Source organism: Maniola jurtina, chromosome 24 (assembly GCF_905333055.1).
Source record: "Maniola jurtina chromosome 24, ilManJurt1.1, whole genome shotgun sequence".
Taxonomy (NCBI): domain Eukaryota; kingdom Metazoa; phylum Arthropoda; class Insecta; order Lepidoptera; family Nymphalidae; genus Maniola; species Maniola jurtina.
In genome coordinates, this window is record NC_060052.1 from 102,261 (window position 1) to 129,369 (window position 27,109).

At 37.9% G+C, this 27,109-nt stretch overlaps 1 protein-coding gene and 1 long non-coding RNA gene across 2 annotated transcripts in view; one reads left to right on the top strand and one right to left on the bottom strand.

Annotated features, from left to right (window-relative positions):
- The first annotated feature begins 6,107 nt into the window (after positions 1–6,107).
- Positions 6,108–17,582, top strand: LOC123877864. The gene is made up of 3 exons (XR_006798692.1): positions 6,108–6,140; positions 15,354–15,357; positions 17,091–17,582. It is a non-coding gene; the product is annotated as an uncharacterized LOC123877864 (long non-coding RNA).
- A 411-nt stretch (positions 17,583–17,993) lies between these two features.
- Positions 17,994–27,109, bottom strand: part of LOC123877863 — a 60,619-nt gene continuing 51,503 nt past the window's right edge. Inside the window, exon 4 of the mRNA XM_045924793.1 lies at positions 17,994–18,352. Coding sequence (XP_045780749.1) covers positions 18,234–18,352 — 119 coding nt within the window. The 3' untranslated portion in view covers positions 17,994–18,233. The remainder of the gene's footprint in view (positions 18,353–27,109) is intronic.

A 27,109-nucleotide genomic window follows, 5' to 3' on the forward strand; every position in this document is an offset into this window, starting at 1 on the left:
TACCATAAACTAGTTAGCCGCACGTTTACAACGGCCGTTTATCGATTGAGATATCGAAATATTATTGATCTAGATGATAATAATTATTATGAGGGATGTTGGTGGATGTGATTAAGGTAATCTCAAGATTCTGAGAATACACGAAATCCATCTATTATACCTATTAACTCGACTACAAATATATCTAGTCTAGCATCGAGGTTATAAAGTTGGTAGCACTGACACGTGTGAGTGAACATCATAGAACATCTCAGCCCGATTTCTCTTTCTATTTTCGTCTTTGCTAGTTTGAAATCGTTATAGGTTTTCCGTTTTATGAGTTTCATTATCGCTTATTCACGTTTGTAAGAGTTCCCCGAACCTCTTGATATGAGCTGAGGATGCCCATCGAGGGATTTTAGTGGGTAGAAATCCCACATAACCCGATTTCTCTTCAAAGAGATCGAACCCCCCGGGAACAAAAAAAAGGCACCTACTGTACCTTTGCTAGAAAACTTATAGCTACCTACTCTAATATAATTTGTGGGTATAGAGTTATGTTAAATTGCGGGCGCACACCGTCGCGACATGTAATTTAAGTTAATTATTTTTTATTTATATTATTTTAATCACCTATTAAATTTGGCATCCCATGTATTCGCAAAATCAGAGATGGTATTAACGTAAAAACCGTCACGCCAATGGGTTATTCCTAAGGTTATTTAAAAGTTATGAGAAGTATAATGGAACACGCACCATTATAGGTGCCTGAATAGATTAATATAGCAATTTTGTATTGCTGGACTTTTGTTTAATATACTTAGTTATTGGGTGGAATAGGGTAGATAATGAGGTAGGTACACTTAACCACCAGGCTGCCACTGTATTACCTCCTTTTTCGAATTCAGAAATGAAAAGCTGGTCAAGTGCGAGATGGATTCGTACACGAGGATTCTGTATCTATCTACCACCATACATACAAAAAATAACACTTTTTTTTTTAATTTACATGGTTGACATTTTTATTATCTATTGTTATATAGCGGCAAATGAATACATATTCTGGGATTTTCGGCTCTATACCTATTAGGATTTATGGGATACAGCCCACTGACAGACAGACAGACGGACGAACAACGGAGGCTTAGTAATGGGTTCGGAACCCTAAAAACAAGTGTAAATAAATTAGGTTACACCCCCGACAAGTGAAGGTAACTAGAAAAGAGCTGATAACTTTCAAACGGCTGAACCGATTTTCTTCAATTACCTATAGCTAAGAACACTCTCGATCAAACCACCTTTCAAACAAAAGAAAAAACTAAATTAAAATCGGTTCGTTAGTTTAGGAGCTACGATGCCACAGACAGATACACAGATACACAGGTACACACGTCAAACTTATAACACCCCTCTTTTTGGGTCGGGGGTTAATAAGGAGTTATTTTATGAATTATCTTCGAGATGAAAATGCTGACGTGACATTTGACCTCTGCAACAATCTCGTTATACTGAATAGCTGTGATGTTGCGGCAATTTTTCCGCTCCATTGTATCTCGGGACGATCTCTGTAAGGGTCTGGGGTCAGTTTTGTGGTTCTTATACGCCGCCCAATGGCTACTCCGTTCGTAATTTATATAAATACGATGTGTAGTGATCTGGGGCATGATATGACACGCAAGAGTCAGTTTTAGGGTTACGTGAGTGTCTTAAAAGGCGGAACAATGAGTTTAAAAGTATCCTAGGAGCACGACATAGGCTGCTTATGCTATAACATTAGCTATATAGGAGTTACGAGCGAAAAGACGAAGAAAATAAGCCATATTAAAAAAAAAAATATTATACTTAATATACAAAATTGTGTCTATTACTTCTTCACGGCCCATCTAGTAAGCCGATTTTAACGATATTTGGTACTGAAACGGAAACACGCTTCTTATGCTGGGAAATCACAAAGTTCCCAAGATAATTTAAACCGCAATCCACGCGGACGAAGCCGCGGGCATCATCTAGTAATAAATAGTAGGCTGTTTCTAGAAACTCAATATTTTGGCAGTGAGTTCTTTGAACTATAACGTAGTCCCCACTAAGAAAGGATTTTGAGAAATCTTTCGGATGTTCAACTAAAATACGCCCAATTTGTAAACTCGCAGAACTCGTAGGTATACTTGTATATAACCCTTCAGTCGGGTACAGCTACAAATACGGGCTCATATTTTCTTGTGTAAATAAGTAAATAGGTAGGAGCATTAATTTTTCCCTGTCATCTACAGATTCTCCCGAGAAAAGGGGAACGTTATAAGGCGCGATAGAAGTTATGCATTTTCATTAACCCGGCGACATTTATATTATACCTACTTAGATCGTGAGGGAAAATAGCTGTTTATTCTAATAACACCTTTTTTATCTCTCTCAGAACACGTCTTGGCTACCTGAAAGTTGAGATATCCTGAATTTTCAGCCGCGCTAACGAAGTTGGAAGGCTATGGAATTCAGGCTGACTGGAAATGCGATGCATTCCTTGCAAGGGGTGAAAGTAGAGCTTTCTTGCAGCTAATTTTGTCATCGTAAGTAGTGGTTATTGCCTATCAGAAAACCACAAAATAATAAAAAAAAATCCGTATATTGATCACAAGGGTACATATTAACTTAACAAATTGGCGGGTTTGATTGAAATTCTTAAATCTTAAATAACTCAGAAATAACCACATTTCGGATAGGGTGTCTAACAAAATTAGATGCAAATAGGCTCTACTTTCACCCTTTGCAACGAACGCATTTCCAGTCCACATGTAATATAATAAACAAGTTTCAAGATCCGGGGTTCCATCCCGGGCACGCACCTCTAAGCGGACTAACCTGAAAGGAGTATGGTAGTTTTCATTATACCCATACTCCTTTGGTTTCTACACGGCATCGTACCGGAACGCTAAATCACTTTGCGGTACGGCTTTGCCGGTAGGGCGGCAACCAGCCGCGGTCGAAGCAGACGAGACCAGAAATTTAGAAATTATAAAATTCCAAACCCAAAGATTAAAATCGATGACGAGTGGGATCGCATTTTAAAGGTTTGTCCACACTCCACGCCGAACCTTACAGAGCTCTGTGTTCCCGGAAGTAGCAGAGCAGTAATAAAACAAAGAAGCCCCTATGCATTGGCGCAGCGCGGTGCGGGTTTGCGCTATTTGGCACTTTTCCAGCGCCAGCCGCCAGCCGCCAGGTGCCGACCATGGCCCTACCTATAGCTGCCTACAGCCAGCTAGCTGCCTACTTAATACTACAATACTTTCGACAATTAAGAAAGCTCAACGTGTAAATTGAATCAGTTGATTACTGAATCTCATAATATTCAACAGCGAGTCGTTTGTCATTACAGAGAACAAGGTAAAGTTCAAAACTAAAATCCGACTAAAGGTATGAGGTATCCAGTTTATAAACGCTGAAATAAAAGTGATTTTTTTTTCTTGTGGCTGATGGCATATTTTAATATTGCACTAAGCAATATAGTCTGCATGTGCGTGGAAAAAAGGATCCGGCACAACGATCGAAGTAGGTACACTAGGCGCACAGGTTGGTGACGGGTCAGGGTAAAATTGCTTACGATGGCATGCGGTGCGGTTGTAGAAAAAGGAAGGTGGAATGAGGTGTAACGATTAGGTACCGACTCAGAATACATCTGCATTATAAAATCTCTGCGATGCTCCAGGTTTTTACAACAAGCTGGTTAGTTTGGGATTGTGCACAAGTCGGACTATCCGGTTTTGAATCCGATCAAATCGTAAGGAGTTGGTAGAAGAAGGGAGACCTGGAATGTGTTTACATTGTTAACGCATAGGCAATAGGCATTAGGCATCAACACTAAGTGCGATGCGATAGGATGCGTTGGCCGGCCGCCAGATAACGAAGCCTTGGTGAGAGCGTCACGTGAATGCGAGCGAGCTTTCTTTGTTCTGCGAATAGAATACCAATAGAATACATTTGTAATTGCCTCTCGATCATTTAGGAGATTCAGATTTGCTGGAAAGCGTCTTTTTTATCGACTTAAAAAGTGAGTGCTACTTAGTAGTTAAATTTTAAATGATAAGAACTACCTCAATAAAACTAGCTTTTCAGGGTTCCGTAGCCAAAGGGTAAAAACGGATCCCTATTAATATCACTCTGCTGTCTTTCTGTCGGTCTGTCCGTCTGTCTGTCCGCATGCCACAGGTCTCTAGCTCGTAGATGAAATGAGTTACAAATCTGAAATTTTTGTATTTGGTGTTGACCCAAAACCAAAATATTTCTAAGAGGATTCACATACACGACAAAGGTGCCAAAAAAAATCTTTTACTTACCCTAAAATGTGGGGTGTTGTTGTTAAGAGCCAAGAGCTCATCGAGTAGGTTACGAGGTTAAGTACGAATATATGTTTGATTTATTTTAATCTTAAAAAACAAAGATATGGGGGGCCGTTAAAGTCGTCAGTTTTATATCATTTTTGTGACGGGGGCTATCTCAAAAACTAAACAGTTAGGAATATGACATTTCGGTATATCATGTACCATATATTTACTTTACTTTTCCTATTTGCCCAGGACTGAGAGTAAACTGAAAAAAAAACCGATCAAGTGCAAGTTAGATTTGCACATCGAGGGTTCTGTACTGGGGAATTTTTTCCGATATTATGCACGATAAACCAAAAACTATTATGCATTAAAATTAATAAAAATCTGTTTTAGAATGTACAGATAAAGCTTTTTCATATGATACCCCACTTGATATAGTTATCTTACTTTGAAAATTGAAATACATTTTAATTTTTTTTTTGTGATGTAACAAATTCCCGTTTTTCGGATTTTTTCCTTAACTTGTACTGTAAGACCTATCTACCTGCTAAACATGATTCTAGTTCAACGGGAAGTACCCTTTTCTTGACAGACACGACAGACGGACAGACAGATAGAGAAGACAACAAAGGTTCGGTCTTTCCTTTTAAGGTACAGCACCCTAAAAAACGACTCAACTCCACTCCGTCTGTATGCGCTGGTCCTCACAGGTCGTTAGTCTTATTCGTCACTTGGCTAGACATAAATGGGTAAAGTTACTCCGGCGGCGGAGTTCGAGCGACGCGACCAGCCGCGACAGCTGGCCGCGGTCAAACGACCAATAACCGCAGGTGTTGGCTCTCCCATCACACTGCGGGGTTCTCACGCATAGTGTGACATGAGGCGTGGTGATAGCTACGGAGCCTAGTGGATAACACGTCGGCCTCCTGTTGCGGGGGCTGGGGATTGGATCCCGGGCGTAAACCTCGTAGGTGGGTTCCTAAATTCCAACGAGTCACACTAAGTCGTGTAACAGTATGACTCGTCGGAAATCCATTGAAATTTTTAATTCTGAAATTAATTTGTTTAAATTTTTTATTTAATGCACTTCATCAACAAAGACTTAATTGTTTAAAGAATTGCGTGAGAATTCTCCGATTTTTCGGGACAAAAAATAGTCCACATCCATCCTCGGGATACAGCTATCTACATAATATATGCCACATAGACGCCAACAAACCTCCAAACTCATATAAAATGTTTTTGAACACAATTTAAATGCAAAATCGTTCTAAAGCTAAACTTCTATTCTCAATTTATACAAACCACGCTTTGTACCAAACGTGAAACTCACTGTTCCATGAGTTAACAGTTAACACTCAAAACTGCGTCGGTTCGTCGAAACTGCAACTCAGCGTTGCACTGAAAGCATAGGCACTTACCCAAATAAATACATTCTGAGGGAAACTACTTATTTCAAGTTTCAACACAATTTTCCACCACTCTACTCATTCTCCTAATGGTAATATATTTTATGAACTAACTGTTGCCTGCGAGTTTCCGCATAACCTCCGCACTGCCTCCTGAAACACAGTTTTCACTTCATCAGGAGGCAGGGCCTCACACCAAAGTCTGTAAATAATGTTCTGTTCAGATAATAAAGATTTATTTATTTATTTATTTATTTATTTATAAGAAGGTATGGTACAAGATCTCAGTGCCACCAGACGTTACCTACCTACTACGTATGTCTTATTTTGTGAGAAACAATATGTGCGGACAAAGCCTTCGTATAATTAGATAGAACTTCACTTACAGGTAAGTTCGTTTGATCATTAAATGCATGAAATGTACCTACTCGTACGTGCCACGCGAACACCACAAGAATCCACCTACTATACATCGATGACCAGAACACACTCTACGCAAGTTTCGCTCCGACAGCGGAGCATCCTCAGGAGATATTCCTATAGGTATACTGTTACGAATTCATTGCAAAGTGATGATCGCGTCTTTGTCTTTTTTGGCGGATATAGCAAATCAAGCTTTTGATTCCTTGTAGATGATTAATCGTTACCGAGGCCAACTTAGATATTTCGGCTGTTAACTACACTCAGGATCTAATATCTGCAATGTTTCACACAAATTAAAACTATCTATCGGAGCTTTGGTTTTCTTAACAAAGTGGTAAGTATAATATTTCATAGGATGTATCGGTTTCATTGTTCAAGTGCTTTATAATGGACGAGCACTTAAAATGTCGACCAATATTGGAGTTTGGACACTGCGACCACGTAAACCGTTGCTTCCGGTTATCGTGAGAGGGTAAGAGAAAATAAAACATTAAGTTAGTATAAGATCTTACTCTATCAAGAAAATCTAGTAGCAGTTTAGTAACATTAGAGATAATAAGGGTAAGATTAGGGTGAGGATTCACGTAATTCGGTGCCTACGTCTAATTGGGTAAAGGGCATTCCGATACAATTCTATAGCCCAGTGTCCACTAGGAATAAAACTTGCAGAAGACAGCTCTCTCTTTCCGTTGGAAAGCAACTCGTGCGATTAGATTTCAAGTTGTATTGTAGATTAGCGTCTAGCTAATTGGCTTTGGCAGAGCCTGTAGAAAAATCGAGAATCTCATTCTGTTAGCTTTTGACGGCCCACACGTTTGGGCGATTTTGTCAATTTTGGAAGTTATAGATACGAGTAGCTTGCGTCCCGAGAAATGACAAAAGACTACTTTTGGTCCCGGAAAATAAAAGTCTCCACGGGATTTGTAAAAGACCGAAGTTCACATGGACGACATAGCTTGTTGCTTGGCGCCAGGACGCAAGCTGTCTGTACCAAGTAGGTAATGCCTTGATTGAGGGTTATTCCAATAATTCCATCTGGCAATCTTACTTTTTATCTCGGAAAATCAAAGAGTTCCCACAAGATTTTTAAACTTAAAATCAAATCCAGGCGGAACCAAGCGAATTCGTAATCTTGTTGTGTTTTGTATTCATCGGTTAAAATATTGTATAAGTATTCAAAAGCGCCATTTTGTTTAGGCAAAGGCTGACGCGCCATAAATGTGCCGCTCTCCGTTTAATTGTATGCAAGCTCGCAACTAATCACGGCTGATGAATGGCGCGGCGCCGCTGTTGGGTGTTTTCCAATTAAAATTGCCTCTAACGAAATGCTGCGTGTTATATTTTTTGCTAGAACAGGTTGACTGCGCGTTTCGTAAATGCTGATCCCTGTATTTGACCAAGCGAAGTTAGGTGGAGGCCTTTACGGAGCTTACTTGGATGCTTCATCCTACATCTATATTCGTGAGTCTATTCATCGATCGGGACCTTTAATAACATCAAATAATACTTACAACATAATTACTATGAACTTGAAAGCTTAATTTTTAGCTTACACATCTTATACATCTTGTATTAAACTTTTATTTATTTATTTATTGGCTCAACGCTATGTAGGTGTGTTAAAAAACCTATTTTGAAAATTGACTATATTATACAAGCAGTTGCTATTATTATATATTAGACCTATTCTTTCCCTGGGAATTTCTTATAACAGGTTACAAGATATTAATCCTGTACCCACTGGAAACACAAAAACTAACATCAGTCAATTATTGTTATTTATCATATGAAAAAAAATACGATTTTAAAAGCACTTTACTCGAGGTTTCGCCTGAATGAAGATCCCGTCTTAGAATTCTTTATTTATTTAAATTTGTTTATACAAGGAACCAAAAGCTTAATTTAATACCACTTGAAATCCCAAAACTACTCAAACTTGAACTTTTAATTTGTGTGGTGCTGCTTGGTGGCTGGGTTTTCCTGCATGTTTAGCAGTGGGAAGGCGGGCGGCGCGTATCGCATGCTGCATGTTACACCATACAGATTTGTCTGGTTTAACGGATTATAGCAAATTAAGGTTTTGGTTCCTTGTGTATCATGGACTTCCGCAAAGTAACGCCTGCTTCTATATAATATTTTGTTTGTCCTGGTTTCTGTGGCGGAATTCATGGTGTTTGCACAGATCGGATGTCGTGAGTGATATGCCTGTTGTCAGCCTTCGGGCTTGTGATGAGCCGGCAATCGGCATCAAAGCTACGCTACTTCCACACTTATTGCTTCACGGAGGCAAGCAACAATCTTCTCTGTTCCCTCAATTTCTAAGTACAATGGGATCAGAGAGAACAAAACAGACGAATCAGAATGATCATAATTATTACTAGATGATTCCCGCGACTATGTCCACGTGTCTTTGATTTCCCAGGGTGAAAAGTAGCTTATGTCCTTCGTTGGGCCGTGAAAAGCTAGCAGATAGACAGGCAGACAGACATAATTTCGCATTTATAATATTAGTAAGTATGGAAGTATCTAAGAAGGCCTTAGTAGCGAAGTGCGGACTGGCAGGCTTCACACACCTTTGAGAACATTATAGAGAACTGTCAGGCATGCAGGTTTCCTATCGATGTTTTCTTTCAGCGTTAAAGAAAAATGTGATACCTAAGTATGTACTTATTACTAAGACGAATTTTATTTATACATACTACATAATTGTATATAGTTTATTTTCATCACCCGATACAATTTAAGAACGAATGTGTGAGCCAAAGCTCCCTGAATCTATCGGGAAATATAAGTTGCGGACGAAATGAGAATTTACGACAACCCGGGGAGCGCCCGGCTCCGGGATAAATGCCTTTGTGCCGGAGAAAAATAATTATGTAACACTAAATTATATACTTTAGGCATCTGGTTGCCTCACAATGTTTACCTTCACCGTTAAAGCAAATAGTACTGGATTGCTTGAAACACGCATTGCTTCGAAAAGTTAGTACCCGGGACCTCTCAATTAAGAGGCCAGGCTATCATAGAGTTCTCCATAATGTTCTTAAACGTGTATGAAGTCAGCCAATCCGCACTCGGCCAGCGTCGTAGACTATAGGAAAACCCTTCTTGTTCTTCGAGAAGCCCCGTTCTCAGTAGTGGGCCATCGATGGAGTAGATTCAAATTGATTGAAGGCGATATTACCTAGTTCACAAAAGACGATGAGCATAAACTTATTCGACCTATTTTCTTTATGTTGTTTGTTCCACAAGTTGGGAAGTTTGCCCTGCATGCGTTGTCAATTTATAAGTTCAGTACGACAGGTAACTAGGTATATTTTTCATACCCTATTCCTTAATAATATTTCCTTTGTATTTATGCTTGTTCAAATTGTTTCTGGAATTCATTCACTATGCATTTGAATTGAGAAGACCATAAGGTACCTACTTACCTCTCTACTCCGTAACTGAGATAGCTCTAGGAATTAGCGAGCTGAAAAGGCAACAGGCAGGTCTCGTCTGTCGCTGGGCAGACGTGTTCTAGAGTGGAGGCCACGTACCAGCAAGTGCAGTGTGGGGAAACCTCCACTCCAGCCCGCTGGACTGATGACTGAACTGGAAGAGGTGGCGGGAAGTGGGTGGATGAGAAAACAAGAGGAAAGGCATATGTCCAGCCATGGAAGTAAATAAGCTAGTTGATAGCTATCAGATTCGTATTAAACATTCTAGCAACTGCATTATAATTTCAGTTCGATTTTTTTTACCGTTTTTTAAAGCAATTAAATAAGCAAAACAATCATGAGTTCAAGTATAACCTCAGAGTACTTATATACCTAATACTATATTAGGACATCTTTACCTACTGTACACACATACCTATAAATTATATACAGAATAAACTAAACAAAAGGGTGCAGGGGCGGTCTTACTCGTATTGCTAAAGCAATCTCTTACAGCCAACCTTTGGTTACATTATTAACAGAGCTCTCTCCGTCACTTACTCCATACAATCGTAGTTCCCATTTCATTTGAATATTAAGCAACCAAAGTCCATGAAATTTTGCAGACATAGTCTAGAAACTAATATCTGTGTCTGTGGTGTTTTAGATTTTTCTAAAAATATGTAGTTTTAAAATTACAGGGGTTCAAAGATTTGTATTTTTCTTTAAAAAAAGGCCCAACTTTGTGCTCGTTTTTCTAGACAACGAAGCAATTTAATGAAATTTGGAAAAACCACAGACCTAGAAAATTTAATGAATATCATGCAGTAAAAAAATTATCGTTATATATTTTATATTGTTATAATTATGTTGGAACTACGAAAACCAGAAATTACACCCAGAAATCTTGAAAATTTCGTGCTGTCTCGATTTCTGCAAGAGGGGTGGTGAGGTGCGGGGGACGACCAACCCCCGACGGTGACGGGGGGCGGAACTGACAGTCTAAACTGGTCTAAACACACGGGCCACATTTAAACTACACCCGACTCTAAACTTGTCGATAGGTCTAACTAAATACACTGGTACATTTCAACTTGCGTTAGACGTATGCGTTACCTACTCAGACGTTGCCTGTAGATAAAAATATGTCTCATGTTTGCTGGCAATAGCGCATGCATCAAACCCTGCAAGTTGCACCTATTCCTCACGCAATACGCAATTCCTCACGCAATACGCACAGCTTTAATATTATAATTTTTGACAATGTATACTATATGTAATGCCATATCACAGGTCACTCTCTGATTTATTGCTAACAATTTACTTCCAAATCAATTCCAAATGCAAAGAAATCTAAGTGTGTTCAATTCACACTGCCCAATACCAGGACCTTAAAGGACATAAATTCATTGATTAATATCGACGGGGGCTTGTTGACAAGTATCCTCTTAACCTTTGGTTTTGTTAGTTACGGTAAGTATAACTTAGAATGATAACGCTTTCTAAGAAGTACTTTTTTTGACACCAACGTCGTAGTAGACACGACAGATAGTCGGCTAAGTATATTATATGTCGCGAGTATCTCTGATTAATAGCTTCCTATTGGGAAAGGATTCTAAGGACCTCTTTATAATAGAGTAACGTGATTCTTGAGGTCACCGGTAAGGAAGTCAAGTCCCATAGTTAGCCACTGGAGACGGGTCCACCTCCCGGTGGATAAGTAGTATTTAGTTGTCACCTGAGTTAGTAGAATTCCTTTTTATGTCGATATTTGTACAAGGTAGGTACCTACTCAACCCAAACTTTCATGTGAGGGTAAAATAATTATAAAAAATTGAAATAACCTCCTGGTAGGTATATTATTTGGAGGTTCCGGCAACATGTGGGCGGTTAATTAAATGAGTTTAGCTTTTTAGGGTTCCGTACCTCGAAAGGAAAAACGAAACCCTTATAGGATCACTTTGTTGTCTGTCTGTCTGTCTGTCTGACCGTCTGTCCGTCGTGTCTGTCAAGAAACCTATAGGGTACTTCCCATTGACCTAGAATCATGAAATTTGACAGGTAGGTAGGTCTTATAGCACAAGTACAGGAATAAATCTGAAAACCGCGTATTTGTGGTTACATCATTAAAAAAAAATTAAAATGTGTTTAAATTTTCAAAGTAAGGTAATAAGGTAATTTTCAATACCAAGTGGGATAACATATGGCTTGGAATATGGAATGGGCTTTACGTATACAATGCGCGAGTCTGACTCGCACTTGGCCGGTTTTTGACGTGACAACGTCTTATAATTCGATAGAGCCGGCTGCACGCACGAAAAACCATGACTCATGCGGCGTTACCTCGCTCTGAGGCGTTCCATGTAAGCCTTGAAGTGCAAGCGAGAGCGCGGAACGAGCGACAAAGAAGCGCAATCGGCCTTTGTTGTCACGTTCAACTATCGTCAGTAAACCGACTTTACAGACAACCAATTTTTTTTTATTATTTTACTCGTTCATTAAAACTCTACCTGTAGGTGCCTAGCTATTGACCGGAAAAATGGTTCAAATTATTGAACAATAAAGGTTTTGCATAAATGTTTCCAGTAGCAAAGTGGTGAAAACTTTTCCATCTCTGGCGCCGCTGCGCGGCTTCTGGCTGGGCGTCTTAACTAAATTTGTGCAGATAAAAAGTTCCGCCGCGAGTTAAATCCGCGATTCACAGACTTGTAAAAATAACTTATACTTCGGAAAATTGAACGATTTTATTATCATAAAGTTCTTTTCAATGCAAATTTACTGCGCGAACATTTTGATAAGGCCCTTTCACAACGCTTGCGATGCTACGTCGCGCGTCGCATCGTCAAACTCTACGACAGCATACGACTGTATATATTATTTGGAGATATGCATGATGTCATGCAAACTTGATGGTTTTTTATGAAGTTAGTCCTTGACTGCAATCTCACCTGGTGGTAAGTCATGATGCAGTCTAACATCGAAGCGGACTAACCTGAACCTGTGTAAATATACATCGATGCTAAATACTAGGTAAGTACAGAAGTAACAGAATTTTTGGATGGATCCGTAGTTTCGGCGATTATCCTCTACATACAAACTGACTTCCTTGTTGAAAGCTTATCCAGTGTCCACCATGCCTGATGACGACAGCATGCGTCGACTTGAGAATCAGTTCGTTTTGTGAGCTCTGGGCCACGAGCCCACGACAAAGCGTACTGATTCTAATGCCGACCACACGCCTGCTTCCTCCTCTCTTCTTCTCTTTTCGTTCTTCTTTTCTTAAATATCCCGCATTGGTTAGCGCAGAAGCTGGAGCAGAAGTTAGAGAGGAAGCGCCCAAGCAAAAGGTTTATTTATCGTAATTTACTTCCGGTGAGGACTTCCCTGACGCAATGGTAAGCGCTGTAGATAAGGTGGGACGTCCCGGGTAGGTAAAGGAGATTTATAATTTCTAAATTGTCTTTATCCGGTCTGATGGTAGGCTTCGGCCGTGGCTAGTTACCAGCCTACCAGCAAAGCCGTGCTGACAAGTAATTTAGCGTTCCGATACGATGCCTTCTAGAAACCAAAGGGGTACATATAGGTTTAATAAAACTGGCATACCCAATCCAAATTAGCCCGCTTAGACAGTGCAGTTTGGCGAGACATATTTTTTAAGGATTTTTTTTTGTGTCTGCAAATTAATAAAAAAAAAAAAAGACTGCGCAGAATATAATTATTATGCATTACCTATTTCTCTTTTAGGTCTGTTTATTTGTAGCTACAGTACTAACAGAGAGACAAAGTAGAAACTAGATTCCACTGAGAAGAGTCGCTAAGCCAGCCGGCTTTCACCTTACCTTTCCTTGGATGTGTAAAGAAAAACTGATGTATTTTAGCAAGAAGACGGCTATCCGGGATAATCCGCGGCCACGGCCTATCCCGGATAATTTATTGCCAGAATTTTAAAGACAAAAAAACCATTCTTACGATTGATAAATTGGTCTTTATTCAACTAGAAACGAACCTAAACCAGCGTGATACAAAAACGTACATTTATTATTGCTTTTGTACAATCAAACACATAAATTATAAAAAGTAAAGACCAGCGCAGATGACTTTTATGACGCGAGCTGTGGTGTCTGATGGATATTCAATTACCCAGCAAAAAGCCGCTCGTTAGATTTGTATTATCGTTTGCAGTGGCCTTTCGTTTTTAATTAGACAATTAATAGTTTTAACTTTAATAAGAGCCTTTACACAGGACGACCTATTCGCGCGCGGTTGAAGCGAGTCAGACTGGACGTAACTAAAACGAGCACCGAACGCGATGCAGCTGTAATATCAACTCACTGGGAGTATTCCCATATATGGTAACAGCTTAGGTTCGAGTATTTTATCACTGTAGGCAAGGCAAGCATTACAATGCGCACGCGCACATAATAATGACTCAATTTCGTACACTGTTACATGTTACGTGTGTCGAGATTTGTTTATATTTGTTACTAGCTGATGCCCGCAGCTTCGCCCGCGTGGATTGGTCAGATCCCCTGCAGCATCAGGATTGAGGAGTTGGACTCCAAATTTTTTATGAAACAATGTCGCAAAGTTCCTCTATCGATTAAAAAAGAAATGACGCAAATCGGTTCAGAAATCTCGGAGATTTCGGTGTACATAGCTAGAAAAACACAACTCCCTTTTTGAAAGTCGGTTAAAAAGTAGCCTATGTTACTCCCTGGTCAATTCTCTACTTGTCTGTGAAAATCCCGTCAAAATCGGTTCAGCCGTTCCCAAGATTAGCCTTTTCAAACAGACAGACAGACAGACAGACAGACAGACAGACAGACACAAAAATTTTAAAAACGTGTGATTCGGTTATAGTATCGTTCAAATAACCATATGACCTTAATATGCGGTAGTTATTTCTAAATTACAGACAGACACTCCAATTTTATTTATTAGTATAGATGATTTTTAACCGACTTAAAAAAAGGAGGAGGTTCTCTTTCTACTGTATTTTTTTTTTGTATGTCGTAGGCTCTAAAAATATTAGTATAGAATTACATAAACTCTTGTATACTTACATAATATATTCGGTAATAAATTATAGAGTTTTTTACTTTTTATTTTTTTGGTTTTTGAAGTCGGTTTTTCATTTATTTCTTTGAATTTTTTTATACGGCGCTGTTGATGAGCGTGAATAAGGTGTCATGTGCAAAGGCTTGTACTTGAAAATTATTATTTATATTGTGTCCTAATAATTACAATAAAATTATAATGGATATAACGTCTTCACTCTGAAAAGCGTAAAATACCTCGATATTTTATGTGTTGCGAATTTTGATTTGCTTAAACAATAATTGACTTACCTACAATTACTTACAAACTACCTATAGTAACTTTTTAATGGTAATTTAGAATAATTCCGTTTTGATGTACATAATATTATTATTAGTATTATTATGTGATAAAATCTATAAAGCGTTTGTTTTAAGGTGTTTAGGTACTATATACATTACGTTGAAAACATACAATCTAATAAGAAAATTTACCTAATCATTTTTATTTATAAAGTAAGTATTATCAAATCTTCAAGTCTTAAGACCAAGATGCTATAGTGGTGCTCTCAGACAACAGTTATATCTTAAAACGTTATTTAAACAAGATAGTATTTTCGTAAAGTTATATTTTGTTGTTAAAAAAGATTTCTTTTAATGTAATGTTGTATAATGTATTGTATTATATCCTCTTACACTTTTATAGTATTTCACATAATACCTATGCGTGCAACATTATTATATATTGGTGTAGTTATAGTATAGTGGAGTAAATAAAGCCTTAAAATAGTCAATCTTAGGAAGTCCTCAGAAACAGCTCCGATTTTGATGATTTTTTTTTTTAATTCTTGGTCTTTATACATTATTTAAAATCAGAAACGTTTTGAAGCGGGGAAATAATTTTTAATATTTTTTTATCCATATGTGCGATATTTATACGTGAAGTCCAGAAAAACGCTACCTTCTCTTTGAGAAGTTGTACAGGAGGTCAAATGCTACAAATGACCTCTGAACACTTATGGGCGAAAACCGCCCGTTTTTGAGTTATTGATCGTTTTCAGAAAAATACGTATTTGTTTCTTTTAAAATTCATTAAAAAAAAAAGTAAGGCATATTGCCGACTTTTTATTTAATTTCTAAGTACTAGACATCTCAATTAATAATTGTGAATACTAAAATAAAAATAATCTTTGTAGGTTCCCCGGTTAGGGATCCAAGACTGTACCAGTTTCATAATTTCTATTGGGTTACTTTGCCAAAAATGCAACTTTTTTTTAAAGTTACAGAAATTTTTGGCCTGCAAATTATTTGCAAAGCTTTTACACATTCTCAGCTATCTAATGATGTACAAAACTTTAAAATAAGTTGAAAATTAGCTAAAAAAAACAATAAAATAATAGCACAAGGGAGAAATTTCTTAACGCTTAAATTTTAAACAAATCGTTCCTATCGATCAATTGAGCTATCCCGTGACCGATTTTATGATCAGACTTGACCAGATCACATATTCACAGTAAACTGTTACCTCTTTCTAAGTAGAGACTACCTCTAAACAAAGAAAAAACGATTTGTTTAAAATTTAAGCGTTAAGAAATTTCTCCCTTGTGCTATTATTTTATCGTTTTTTTTAGCTAATTTTCAACTTATTTTAAAGTTTTATACATCATTAGAAAGCTGAGTATGTGTAGAAGCTTTGTAAATAATTTGCAGGCCAAAAATTTCTGTAACTTTAAAAAAAAATAGCATTTTTGCCACAAAAACCCAATAGAAATTATGAAACTGGTACAGTCTTGGATCCCTAACCGGGGAACCTACAAAGATTATTTTTATTTTAGTATTTACAATTATTAATTGAGATGTCTAGTACTTAGAAATTAAATAAAAAGTCAGCAATATGCCTTACTTTTTTTTTGATGAATTTTAAAAGAAACAAATACGTATTTTTCTGAAAACGATCAATAACTCAAAAACGGGCGGTTTTTGCCCATAAGTGTTCAGAGGTCATTTGTAGCATTTGACCAGCTCTACAACTTATCAAAGAGAAGGTAGCGTTTTTCTGAACTTCGTGTACAAATATCGCACATATGGATAAAAAAATACTAAAAATTATTTCCCCGCTTCAAAACGTTTCTGATTTTTAAATAATGTATAAAAAACAAGAATTTAAAAAAAAAATCATCAAAATCGAAACTGTTTCTGAGGACTTCCGACGAAAATGCTTCGTTTACTCCACTAGTAGCTGTCATAATAATATTATTATGTAACAAAATATGTTATTCACCACATAATACTATAACTGCTGTATGGGGAGCACCATAACAAACTAAATTACTTGAAATTTATATGCTTTAAGATTAAAGCTACTTTTAAACTTTAAATTAGACATAATATCTAAGTAGTTTAGAAATACCAACAAGCTCTTCGCAAATCATATGATTTATAAAATGAGTCTGTATGATTATGTTTAGTATTTAACTTCTAATATTTATTCAGAACAAGTAGCAAATAGCAATCTATTAGAAATTCTATTAAGTTAGGTAAGTATCTTTGGAAGCCAGCTTAATAAAAACTATAATACATACATATTTCTATATAGTTTACCTTTTAGAATTAAAATATTAATTTCTAATCTACATGTCTAGCTAAATTATAGATTTATTCAAATTGTGTTTATCTAATAAGGAAAAGGCAGATCCGAATTATTTCTTTTATTTAATGCTGGGTTATGCCAGAGCAACAAAATGCGACAATGCGGCATACAGCAACAGTCTATTTTACGCCAAGAACTCATCGTGCCATAGGTAGAAATATTGCGGTACGATAGCTTGCCAGTTGCCACATAATATAAGATGTTGCATATTTGATGAACTTGATGCAATGTGAGGTCTTGTGCTTTAAGATTCTTTTCACCTAAGCAAATAGTACGGCATTGCGGCATGCTACAGGGCCTCATGGTATAACAATTCAAAATGTAGCAAGAATCGTCGGCAGGCTGCTATATTCCTATTTTATAGCATGATATTGTCCTGGCATAATAAGACTGTCGATTGCTAATTACGACCGAAATATTATTGTTTCCATTGCATGCCGCATTGTCGCATATTGTTGCTATGGCGCAAAACAACTTTTAGTTAATGAAATAAAATACATCATACCTAATTACGGTCGTCGTCGTCGTCGTGTAAAGTTACACATATCGCCTTCTATATAATTATACTCAATGATATATTCTAGAACACAAAGCGATGTACTTTCCCGCGGGATTTAAGGGTTCAAAGAAATAAATCCAAGCAAACGCTCTGTTTGTATTTACACAAAAAAATATACAATCTATAACTCGGTCGTGCTAAGTTTGCACCTCACTGGAATGCGGCGCCTCTCCCACTTCCCCGCTCACCTCCCCGCGGTCGTCTTGTCGGGTCAGTACGGTTCGGATATCGTACCTAAACGTCAGTGTGACGTGATCGAGGCGAGGTGCAAACTTAGCTTGACCAAGTAGTAGGTGAGGGAATATTTTCATGATCACTTTCGAATTATGGGATCATTCGTCATAGGTCCAAATCGATGTGTACGCTCTTGCAATGAAACATATAAGGCTCTCCCACACTCGTTCGATGTTCCAGCCGGAACGCAGCGGCCGGGCGGTCAGTGCGCGAGCGCGAGCGCGAACGCGAACGTCGCGACGAGAGCGGCGAGCGGGCTCCGTGTGAAGGCGCTGTTACATTCGTCCGTCTCGCAGCAGAACGTGCGCGCGCCCCACCACTCTGCGGACAAACTCATTATGAATATCCTGACTTCCATACTAATGTTATAAACGAAAAGAGCAACCGCCGAGTTTATTGCTGGTTCTTCTCGGTAGGAAAGGCATTCCGGCAGTGGTAGATGCTTTTGACGATTCAAAAGTACTTATAAAAGTCTAGTTGAATAAAAATATTTTGAATTTGAATGCGAAAGTGTGTCTGTCTGTCTGTCTGCTAGCTTTTCACAGCCCAACAGTCTAACCGATTTTGATGAAGTCCCAGAGTTAGCTTGCCTCCCGGGGAAGGACATAGGCTACTTTTTATCCCGGAAAATCAAAGAATTCCCAAGGGATTCTTAAGGGCCCATTCGTTTAACCGATTTATATGAAATTTGGCACAGAGGTAGCTTGCGTTCCGGTAACTGACACAGACAACTTTTATCCCGGAAAATCTAAAGGTTCCTACGGGATTTAAAAAAAAAAACTTAATCGAAGTTGCGGGCATCATCTAGCATAATTAACGCGAAAGTAATAGATAGCTCTGTCTGTCTGTGTGACGCTTAAACTATTGAAACAATTTAAACGTTTGGTGTAGAGATAGTCTAGACAAGAGCCTGAGAAAGGACATGGCTACTTTTTATTGCGAAAAAAGGGCTATAAAGGATTGAAATACCTAGCGGATGGAAATTTGTATGGAAATTACGTCATTTGTAAAATTAGAAGCTTGAAACTTACTTTTTAGGCTTTTGGTATATATAAAAATTATCAATATAGTTAGTAATTACTTACTGGTTAATGTCTAATTGGTTAATATCTGGTTAGTGGCTCCTGTTCGGGAGGTTAGGAGTTGGATTTTTAAGCTTTTCGGAATTATGTGCGTTTTAATTTCAATTAAATATCACTTGTGTCGGTGAGGGAAAATATCTTGAGGAAACCTGTATGCCTGAGAGTGCTCTTTAATATTCTCAAAAGTGAGTAAAGTCTGCATAATAAATATTAAAATAATTCGCACTTGGCCTATTTATGCTGTGCTGTGGTAGAAGAGTATATTTAAGGCTCAGAGCACATAATATGAAACGCAACATTGCCTAATAAGCAATAACCAAACGTACAATGTAAGTAGCAACGTATTGGTAACATAACACAAGCAATCACTTATTCATATCGGCGCAATACCGCGAGCAGATTGCCTGATCGCTGCAATTTGCAGCGCGCTTTAAACTAATATCAGTCTCATTGCATGTTCATATTGTCAGCGCATCTACACAAAGTGTGCGACCCCGCCCCAGGCAGCTGTCATAGGATTCCTCATACCCTGATTGACATATCAACCTGTGCGTAGGTATAATACGTATAAAGACTAGATGATGCCCGCAGCTTCGCCCGCGTGGATTGGTCAGATCCCCTGCAGTATAAGGATTCAGGAGTTGGAATCCAAATTTTTTATGGAACAATGCCGCAAAGTTCCTCTATCGATTAAAAAAAAGCCCAAATCGGTTCAGAATTCTCGGTGATATCAGTGTACATAGGTAGAAAAACACAACTCCTGCATTTTTTACATGTTATGCATGTTACTCCTTGGTTAATCCTGTATTTGTCTGTGAAAGTCAAAATAGGTTTAGCCATTCCGAAGATTAGCCCGTTTCAGACAGACACTTCCATTTTATTTATTAGTATACATAGGTAAGTATAGATTTCAATGGCTCGTCTTGGCGTGCCCCCCGATAATGAATCGTTGCTCAAGTATGCATAGGGTGGATGGTATTAATTAACATTCGATCAAGTAGGTACCTATCGTAATATCGACTCTGTCCCATGCAGCATGTCATGAATACCGTTATATTATGCATGCAATTAATTTAAAACTCCAATAAACACATGAATAACGGTGTATACTTAATATTAACAGGAAATGCACGATGTTTATTTTGTTACTTGCAATATTTTACTTTAACAGAATATTTTAATTTTTAATTATTAAAAAACTCTGGTGCTGATTGTTCTTGCACGTTCAGTTCCGTAAAGAAAATAAACTCCTTACCGTGAACTAAAATGTAAAATCAAAAACGAAATAGCGTTTGTAGCAAGCTACTTGACTCCAAAGTTTACAAACTGATTAAATTATGCGATGCATTTTGATTTTATTGACAGACAAAATTGAAGATGAATAGTTTTTTTAATAAAAAAAAATAGTGAGCAAACGAGCAGGCTGGTCACTTGATGTTAAGTGATTACCGCCACCCATGAACATTTGCAGCACCAGAGGTACCGCGATGCGTTGCCGGCCTCTCGGAATTTGTTGGTCTGCCCCTTGAATAACCCCACGTTCTAATCTACTGGGAACACCGTCGATGGGAGTCAATTCCACAGTTTGCATGTGCATGGAAAAAAGGATCCGGCACAACGGGTGACTAAGATAAGTCGTAATTTACCACGTGTTATGCAACTGGACCTCCGGCATTAGTACCTAAATCCTACGAATGTTACAAACGCCAAAAATTTGTACCTATATATGGATGTTTGTTTCTCTTTCACGCAAAAACTATTGAACGGATTTAGCTGAAATTTGAAATGGAGATAGATTATATAACCTGGATTAATACATAGACTACTTTTTTCCCGGAAAATCAATGTGTTCAAACGGGGTTTATAAAAACAAAAGTCGCAGGCATCAGCTAGTGAAAGTAAAACAGCCGCTGTTCCAAAATAAAGTCACATTTGTACCGCAAAATCATAAAAAAATATAAATATACACTCCGCAGTACACAGGACGGCGTGAGCTCCAATTTCATCCAACTTTACTTCTTTACAACTGTTTTGGGCCTCGTCGAGTTTAAACATTCATGCGAGAGTCAGGCGGACTACAGTTTTGCAGATTTTCGGAAATCCGCACCGGGGCAGAAGTATTAAAAATTTAAACCACGGACGGCCAATAAATTCTATCTGTTAGACCCTACTTGGTTATTTATGATACTTTTATAGTGTTGTGGCATGGTTCTGGTTGGCACATAGTAAGATGTAAATTATCTATAATTTAATCCAAAGCAACATAATGCGTACAAATAGTTATTATTATGCTTAGTTTCTCTACGTATAATCAAATAAAATAAAAAATGACAAAAAGAAAAGAAAAGAGTCATAATAGGTAGAATTAAAATTTTCACAAAATGTGTATTTCTATTGATGCTATGACAACAAATACAAGTGTAAATTAAAAATTTATAACACCCCCGACAAGTGAAGGCATCTTGACAGCTTGACATTTTGTCAATTGTCATAATATTATGAACCTAACGGTTATCTAACCTTCTTTTCTACAATAAAACTAGAAAAGAGCTGATAACTCTTAAACGGCTGAACCAATTTTTTTGGATTATACCTAGCTAAGAACACTCTCGATCGAGCCACCTTTTAAACAAAAAAAAAGTAAATTAAAATCGGTTCATTCGTTTAGGCGCTACGATGCCACAGACAGATACACAGATACACAGATACACACGTCAAACTTATAACACCCCTCTTTTTGGGTCGGGGGTTAAAAAAGAAATTAAAATGGCCATCATGAAAAAAAACTTTTGCACGTACTATGGTACGGAACCCTTCATGTGTGCATCCTACTCGCACTTGGCCGATTTTTTACTAACACATCTTATAGTTAACGCCGGAAACGGAAGGTTGATGCCGAAAGTGGTTATTTCTGGAACATTCTCGTCACGGCTCCACTGATCCCACGATAGATGATATCACATTCAGTATGTCTGTCACGTGCTAGCTCCCCAACTGGAAAGGCTTGTAGAGATACCGAATGAAATTTCTCCAAAATACGCTATTGTAAAGGAAAATTGCAAGAAGGAATGTCTCTAAGGTTTCACAGGAAAACAAATAAAAGGATTTTTTTAATGAATATGAAATATCACTTGCTTTAATGATGAAGGAAAACATCGTGAAACATTCTCCACAATGTTCTCAAAGACGAAGTCTGTCAATCCTCACTTGACCAGTGTGGTAGACTATGGCCAAACCCTTCTCATTATGAGAGGAGATCCGTGCTTAGTAGTGAGACGGCGATGGGTTAATGATGATGATGATAGTAAAACAAGAAACTCACAAAGTTTCATTCAGTCCGTCTGTCCGTCAGTCTGCGTGTATCTGTTATCCTGCCTTCACAATCAACTCCACGTGAACAAAGTCGCAGGTATGAAGGAGTATCCAATATGTTTGCAGGTTAGGTGCAACGTTATGCGATTTGTCAAACTGTGTGTGTGTTCCGCCCACACCCCCACTGCAGGCAGTTGAATGTTTTTAATTACTGAAACAGAGATATTTCAACGACATTCGTGGCAGATAAGACAAAATGTCAGAAAGCTTCATATTGTTTGACCACTAATTATTGTAATGGAGACTGGAAACGATCATTGATGATGTACATTGTACACTTAACATTACTTTGTAAATAAATTAGGTTTTGTTTCCTTGTATATACTTATCTACATATTTTTAATTATGTTTTTGATTTCTGCATAGTTTAAGTCGATTGTTTATGTTAGGTTAAATGCTGATTCAAACCCATTGCGTATACAGCACGTACCTACACGTGACACGTGCGTAATGACGAGCGTGAATCCGTAGACATAACTGCATGCATTACATCCACGCGAACGTTCACGCCACGCAAGCGGTATGCCATGTCGTATACAGTTCCATACATTACAACGCAATGGTACGCGCTACGTCTACGCTTACGCAGCCTGTGTGAACGAGCTCTTAGTAGTTTGTTCATATTGTGTCGCCCTGGTTCTATTGCTAAGCTGTAGTGCAGTTGATTACATATTTATACCTATTTTGTTTGATAGATTTAAGATAACTATAGTTTTAATACATAATAATATGTAATTGTTTATTGTCTTAAAATAAAATAAAATAAATAAAAAGAATACTTGCGTATTATTACAATATAGCTGTCTGTGTTTGTTTATTTTTAGTGTTACTTTTTCTTTTCATCGAGTTTCAAATACACCACAACACTAAAGAAGTTTCACTTCAAAAATATTTAGCCGCTCTACTGTGTACAGTGTGTACAACTCTCAGGTGTGGAATGAGACGCGTGGTGTATCCGACTGCGGCGCGTTGCTCCATTTTCTTTCAGCAAATAATACACCGTACACCGTACTACAGTACTGTAGCGCAGTTGCGACACCAAACGCGTCACGGAACTTGAAAATCTGGACACTACACGAGTAATTAATTGTGGAGACGTATGTAGAGGATTCCTTGGACAGCCAAGCGCAAAACGGGTCTATCCTGGCACAGCTAGGAGTAAAAACGCGACTTTCCTCCGTGTGTTACCAACGCCTGCTCTCCTATTTCGGGCACATCATGCAACGAGGGAATGATGGTTTGGAAAAACTTATTGAGACAAGCAACACAGAGGGCAAAAGATTGAGAGGCCGCTCACCAACCAGATGGGCAGACCAGCTGAGGGACTCCAAGTGCAATATCACACGATTGCAAGACTAGCCTCCGAACAGCATTCCGAACCAGTGGTAGATTATTTTGACGATTCAAAAGCACTTGTAAAAGCGATCTTCAAAAATGAAGGAACGACTTTAGACAGAGAGAGAGAGAGAGAGAGAGAGAGAGAGAGAGAGAGAGAGGAGAGAGATAGAGTAGCCGGGACGGGTCGCTAGTTATCAGTTGTGATGTAAAGCATCTCGGGAAGATAATGATCCGTATGAAGTTACAAATTGTTGCATCTACGAGGATCATTTGTGCTGGCGCGGCCGGTAATGATCCAACTCACTAACTGCGCGAACTGCACTGCAATTAATGTTAGTTCACTGCTATTGACGTTAAGAGCAGTTATGTAATGAGGAGCGACCTAATCCTGCAGGCTTCACTGGTGTATCTTGACAGTCACAGCTACAGTGTAAATCAAATCTGATTCAAAATTCAAAATATTTTTTTTATTCAATTACACTTTTACAAGTCAAGAGCATCTACCGACACTCTTCTCACTATTGACTGAAATTGACTGTTACAAATCACAAAAATCAACAACTAAAGTGTCTCTTACGCTAGGTTCGTACTCTACCACCGGTTCAGAATGTAGATTTTACTGAGAAGAGCCAGTAAGAAACTCAACAGTTGCTCTTTTCAAATCATATAAAGTTACAATATAACAATACAACTGCGCCACCTTGTGGGCAACTGAAGGCACAGTTTTCTGTTGAAAGCTCAGCCGGTTTCTCCTACACAACTTTATTACTAAGAAATTCATCAATTGTATAATACTTGTCTTAAGGTTGATATCATATTTTGGCTTGGATATTTCAATTTCAATAAAATTATATTTCGATTTAGGCTTGCGTTAGCTTTTACTAACGTTAGGGCCCATACAAATTAAAAAAAAATAGATAGAATTACAGTATGGCTACATAAAAATACCACAGAAAAATATTTTCATCTTACGAGAAAATAGAAAGATTTGAAAAATACGAAATCCTTGGCAACGGAGCTCCGAGTACTCGCTGCAATAAATTGTATCCGGTAAGTAGATACGTAAGAAGTCTAAATGGGAAGTAAATAGCGAGATTTATTCAAATATGCGGTAACGTAGGTAGTGAAATGTATTCAAGCATAGAGGAAATCTGCATATCCAAGGATTCTGCGAAGTGTACAGAGTGTAACCAGAACGCTTGCAACAACCAAGAGAGATTACTGATAAGATACCATAAAAAAGCGAAAAAGATAAATTAAATAATCCTGTATTTTTAAAAGTTCGCAATTTGCAAATGCAAATAAAACATTTGACTGACGCTAGAGGTCAACGAACGTAAGTAGGACACTCGGAGTCATTATGCTGCGTTGTAGGAGGGGCATTGACTCGAATTTTGCATTGCGGGTTTGATAAATATTTAATCACTAAAGTACAAAATAAGAAAATTTTATTTATAAGGTTATTGGCAATGCATTGTGTTTAGGTAGTATAATAATAACGCTAAGTTTTGTTGAATACAAATTAAATTAAAATGGGCAAAAATTACAAGGTTCTGTTCCTTTTAAAACTTAGTAAGTATAAAAGTTTTACTATAAAAGTTTACTATAAAAGTTACAACAAAATTTAAAATTTAAAAACGTCTCGTCTCGTTTATTTCGTATATTAGGTCAAAAAAAAACGCTAAGTTTTTGGTCGCGTTCAGGTAACACCCTGTATATCTCTCCAGTGGGGCTGCGTCGGCGCGGAGTCGATGCAGCTAATGCGATTAAATCTGAGCTCTTGTGTATTTACTATTCCAATATATTGCTAAGTTTAGAAATACACTAGTGTTCAGAATGCGTTGTGGCTGTTCTTTGCCACAAAAAGTTGTGGTCGTATAGCAGGATGGCCACGACATGAATTTCGCGTCGTTGCCTTTTTTTGAATGCCACAACGCGTTGTGAGCTGCTTTTCTGCACAATAAGCATTTTCGGACGTCGAGCGCAACTTATCTAACTAATTGGAATCGTCTCAGGACTTTAATGGAAAACAAGTCGCATTTAAAAAAGTTAAAAACACGACTGCCCCAACAAAAACGAAATAAAAAAGTAAACATTTTCACATTTGAATATAGCGCACTGAGGGTTCCGTACTCGGGTATTTTTTCCAACTTTTGCACGATAAATCAAAAACTATTATACATAAAAATAAAAAAAATCTGTTTTAGGATGTACAGGTAAAGCCCTTTCATATGATACCCCACTTGGTACAGTTATCTTATTTTGAAAATTGAAACATATTTTAATTTTTTTTTAATGATGTAACCACAAATTAACTACATGTCACTTGGTGGTATGATGTAAGGATTCTAACAATTCGCAAATACACCCAAATCTGTTTAGGTAGAAGTTGTTGTGAAATAAAAAAGCTCTCAATAGAACTATAAATTACTCTCGTTAATTACCTAAAAACATTAGGTACGAAGTGTAGTTTTTGGGCAGTCAGTCGTATAAAATATGATTCAAATTGATTCATACGTTTGGAGACCGATTCGAAGGACTTGTTTTCATAAAATATACATAATTATTTAGTTAAAAAACTCCTTGGAACAGGGCATATGTATCTAATTGTGACCTAAAAAACAATTCTGAACAAATATTAACGCAGTAAGTACCCCGCTACGGAATGGGTAATGAAGCCCGTTATAATTCTCGCCTATTCAAACAGAATTGTATTAATTTGCGGCGCCATTGTTTCGGCAAATGATCGCAAACATCAAACACACCTATGCGCCATTGTTTAGATAAAATTAAGCTTTCATTTGTAACGGTGAGGTATTCGGCGCAGGTTTACATCTGCGGGTAGCTTCAGAATTCCGGATACTTGTATATATTTGCCTGCAATAAATCAACGTAATTGGGGAAATCTCTTTGCTAAGGATCCACACAATTTTTTTATCAGCGGTTGTTTTCCTTTGTCGGTTCTAAAGCTCAAGGAAAGTTTCTTGCGGCATCGAGAAAGCAGACGTTAGGTACATTACCATAATCAACTCAACGCCGGCCCACTACTGATCACTAGTCTCCTCTCAGAATAAGAAGGGTTTGACCATAGTCCATCATGCTAGCCAAGTGCGGATTGGCAGACTTTCACACCTTTGAGGACGTTAGAGAGAACTCTCAGACATGCAGGTTTTCTCACGATGTTTTCCTTTACCGTTAAAGTAATTGATTTAATTGATTTAATGGCTTAAAACGCACAAAATTCCGGAAAAGTTAGAGGTACGCACTCAGGAATCGAACCCTAGAA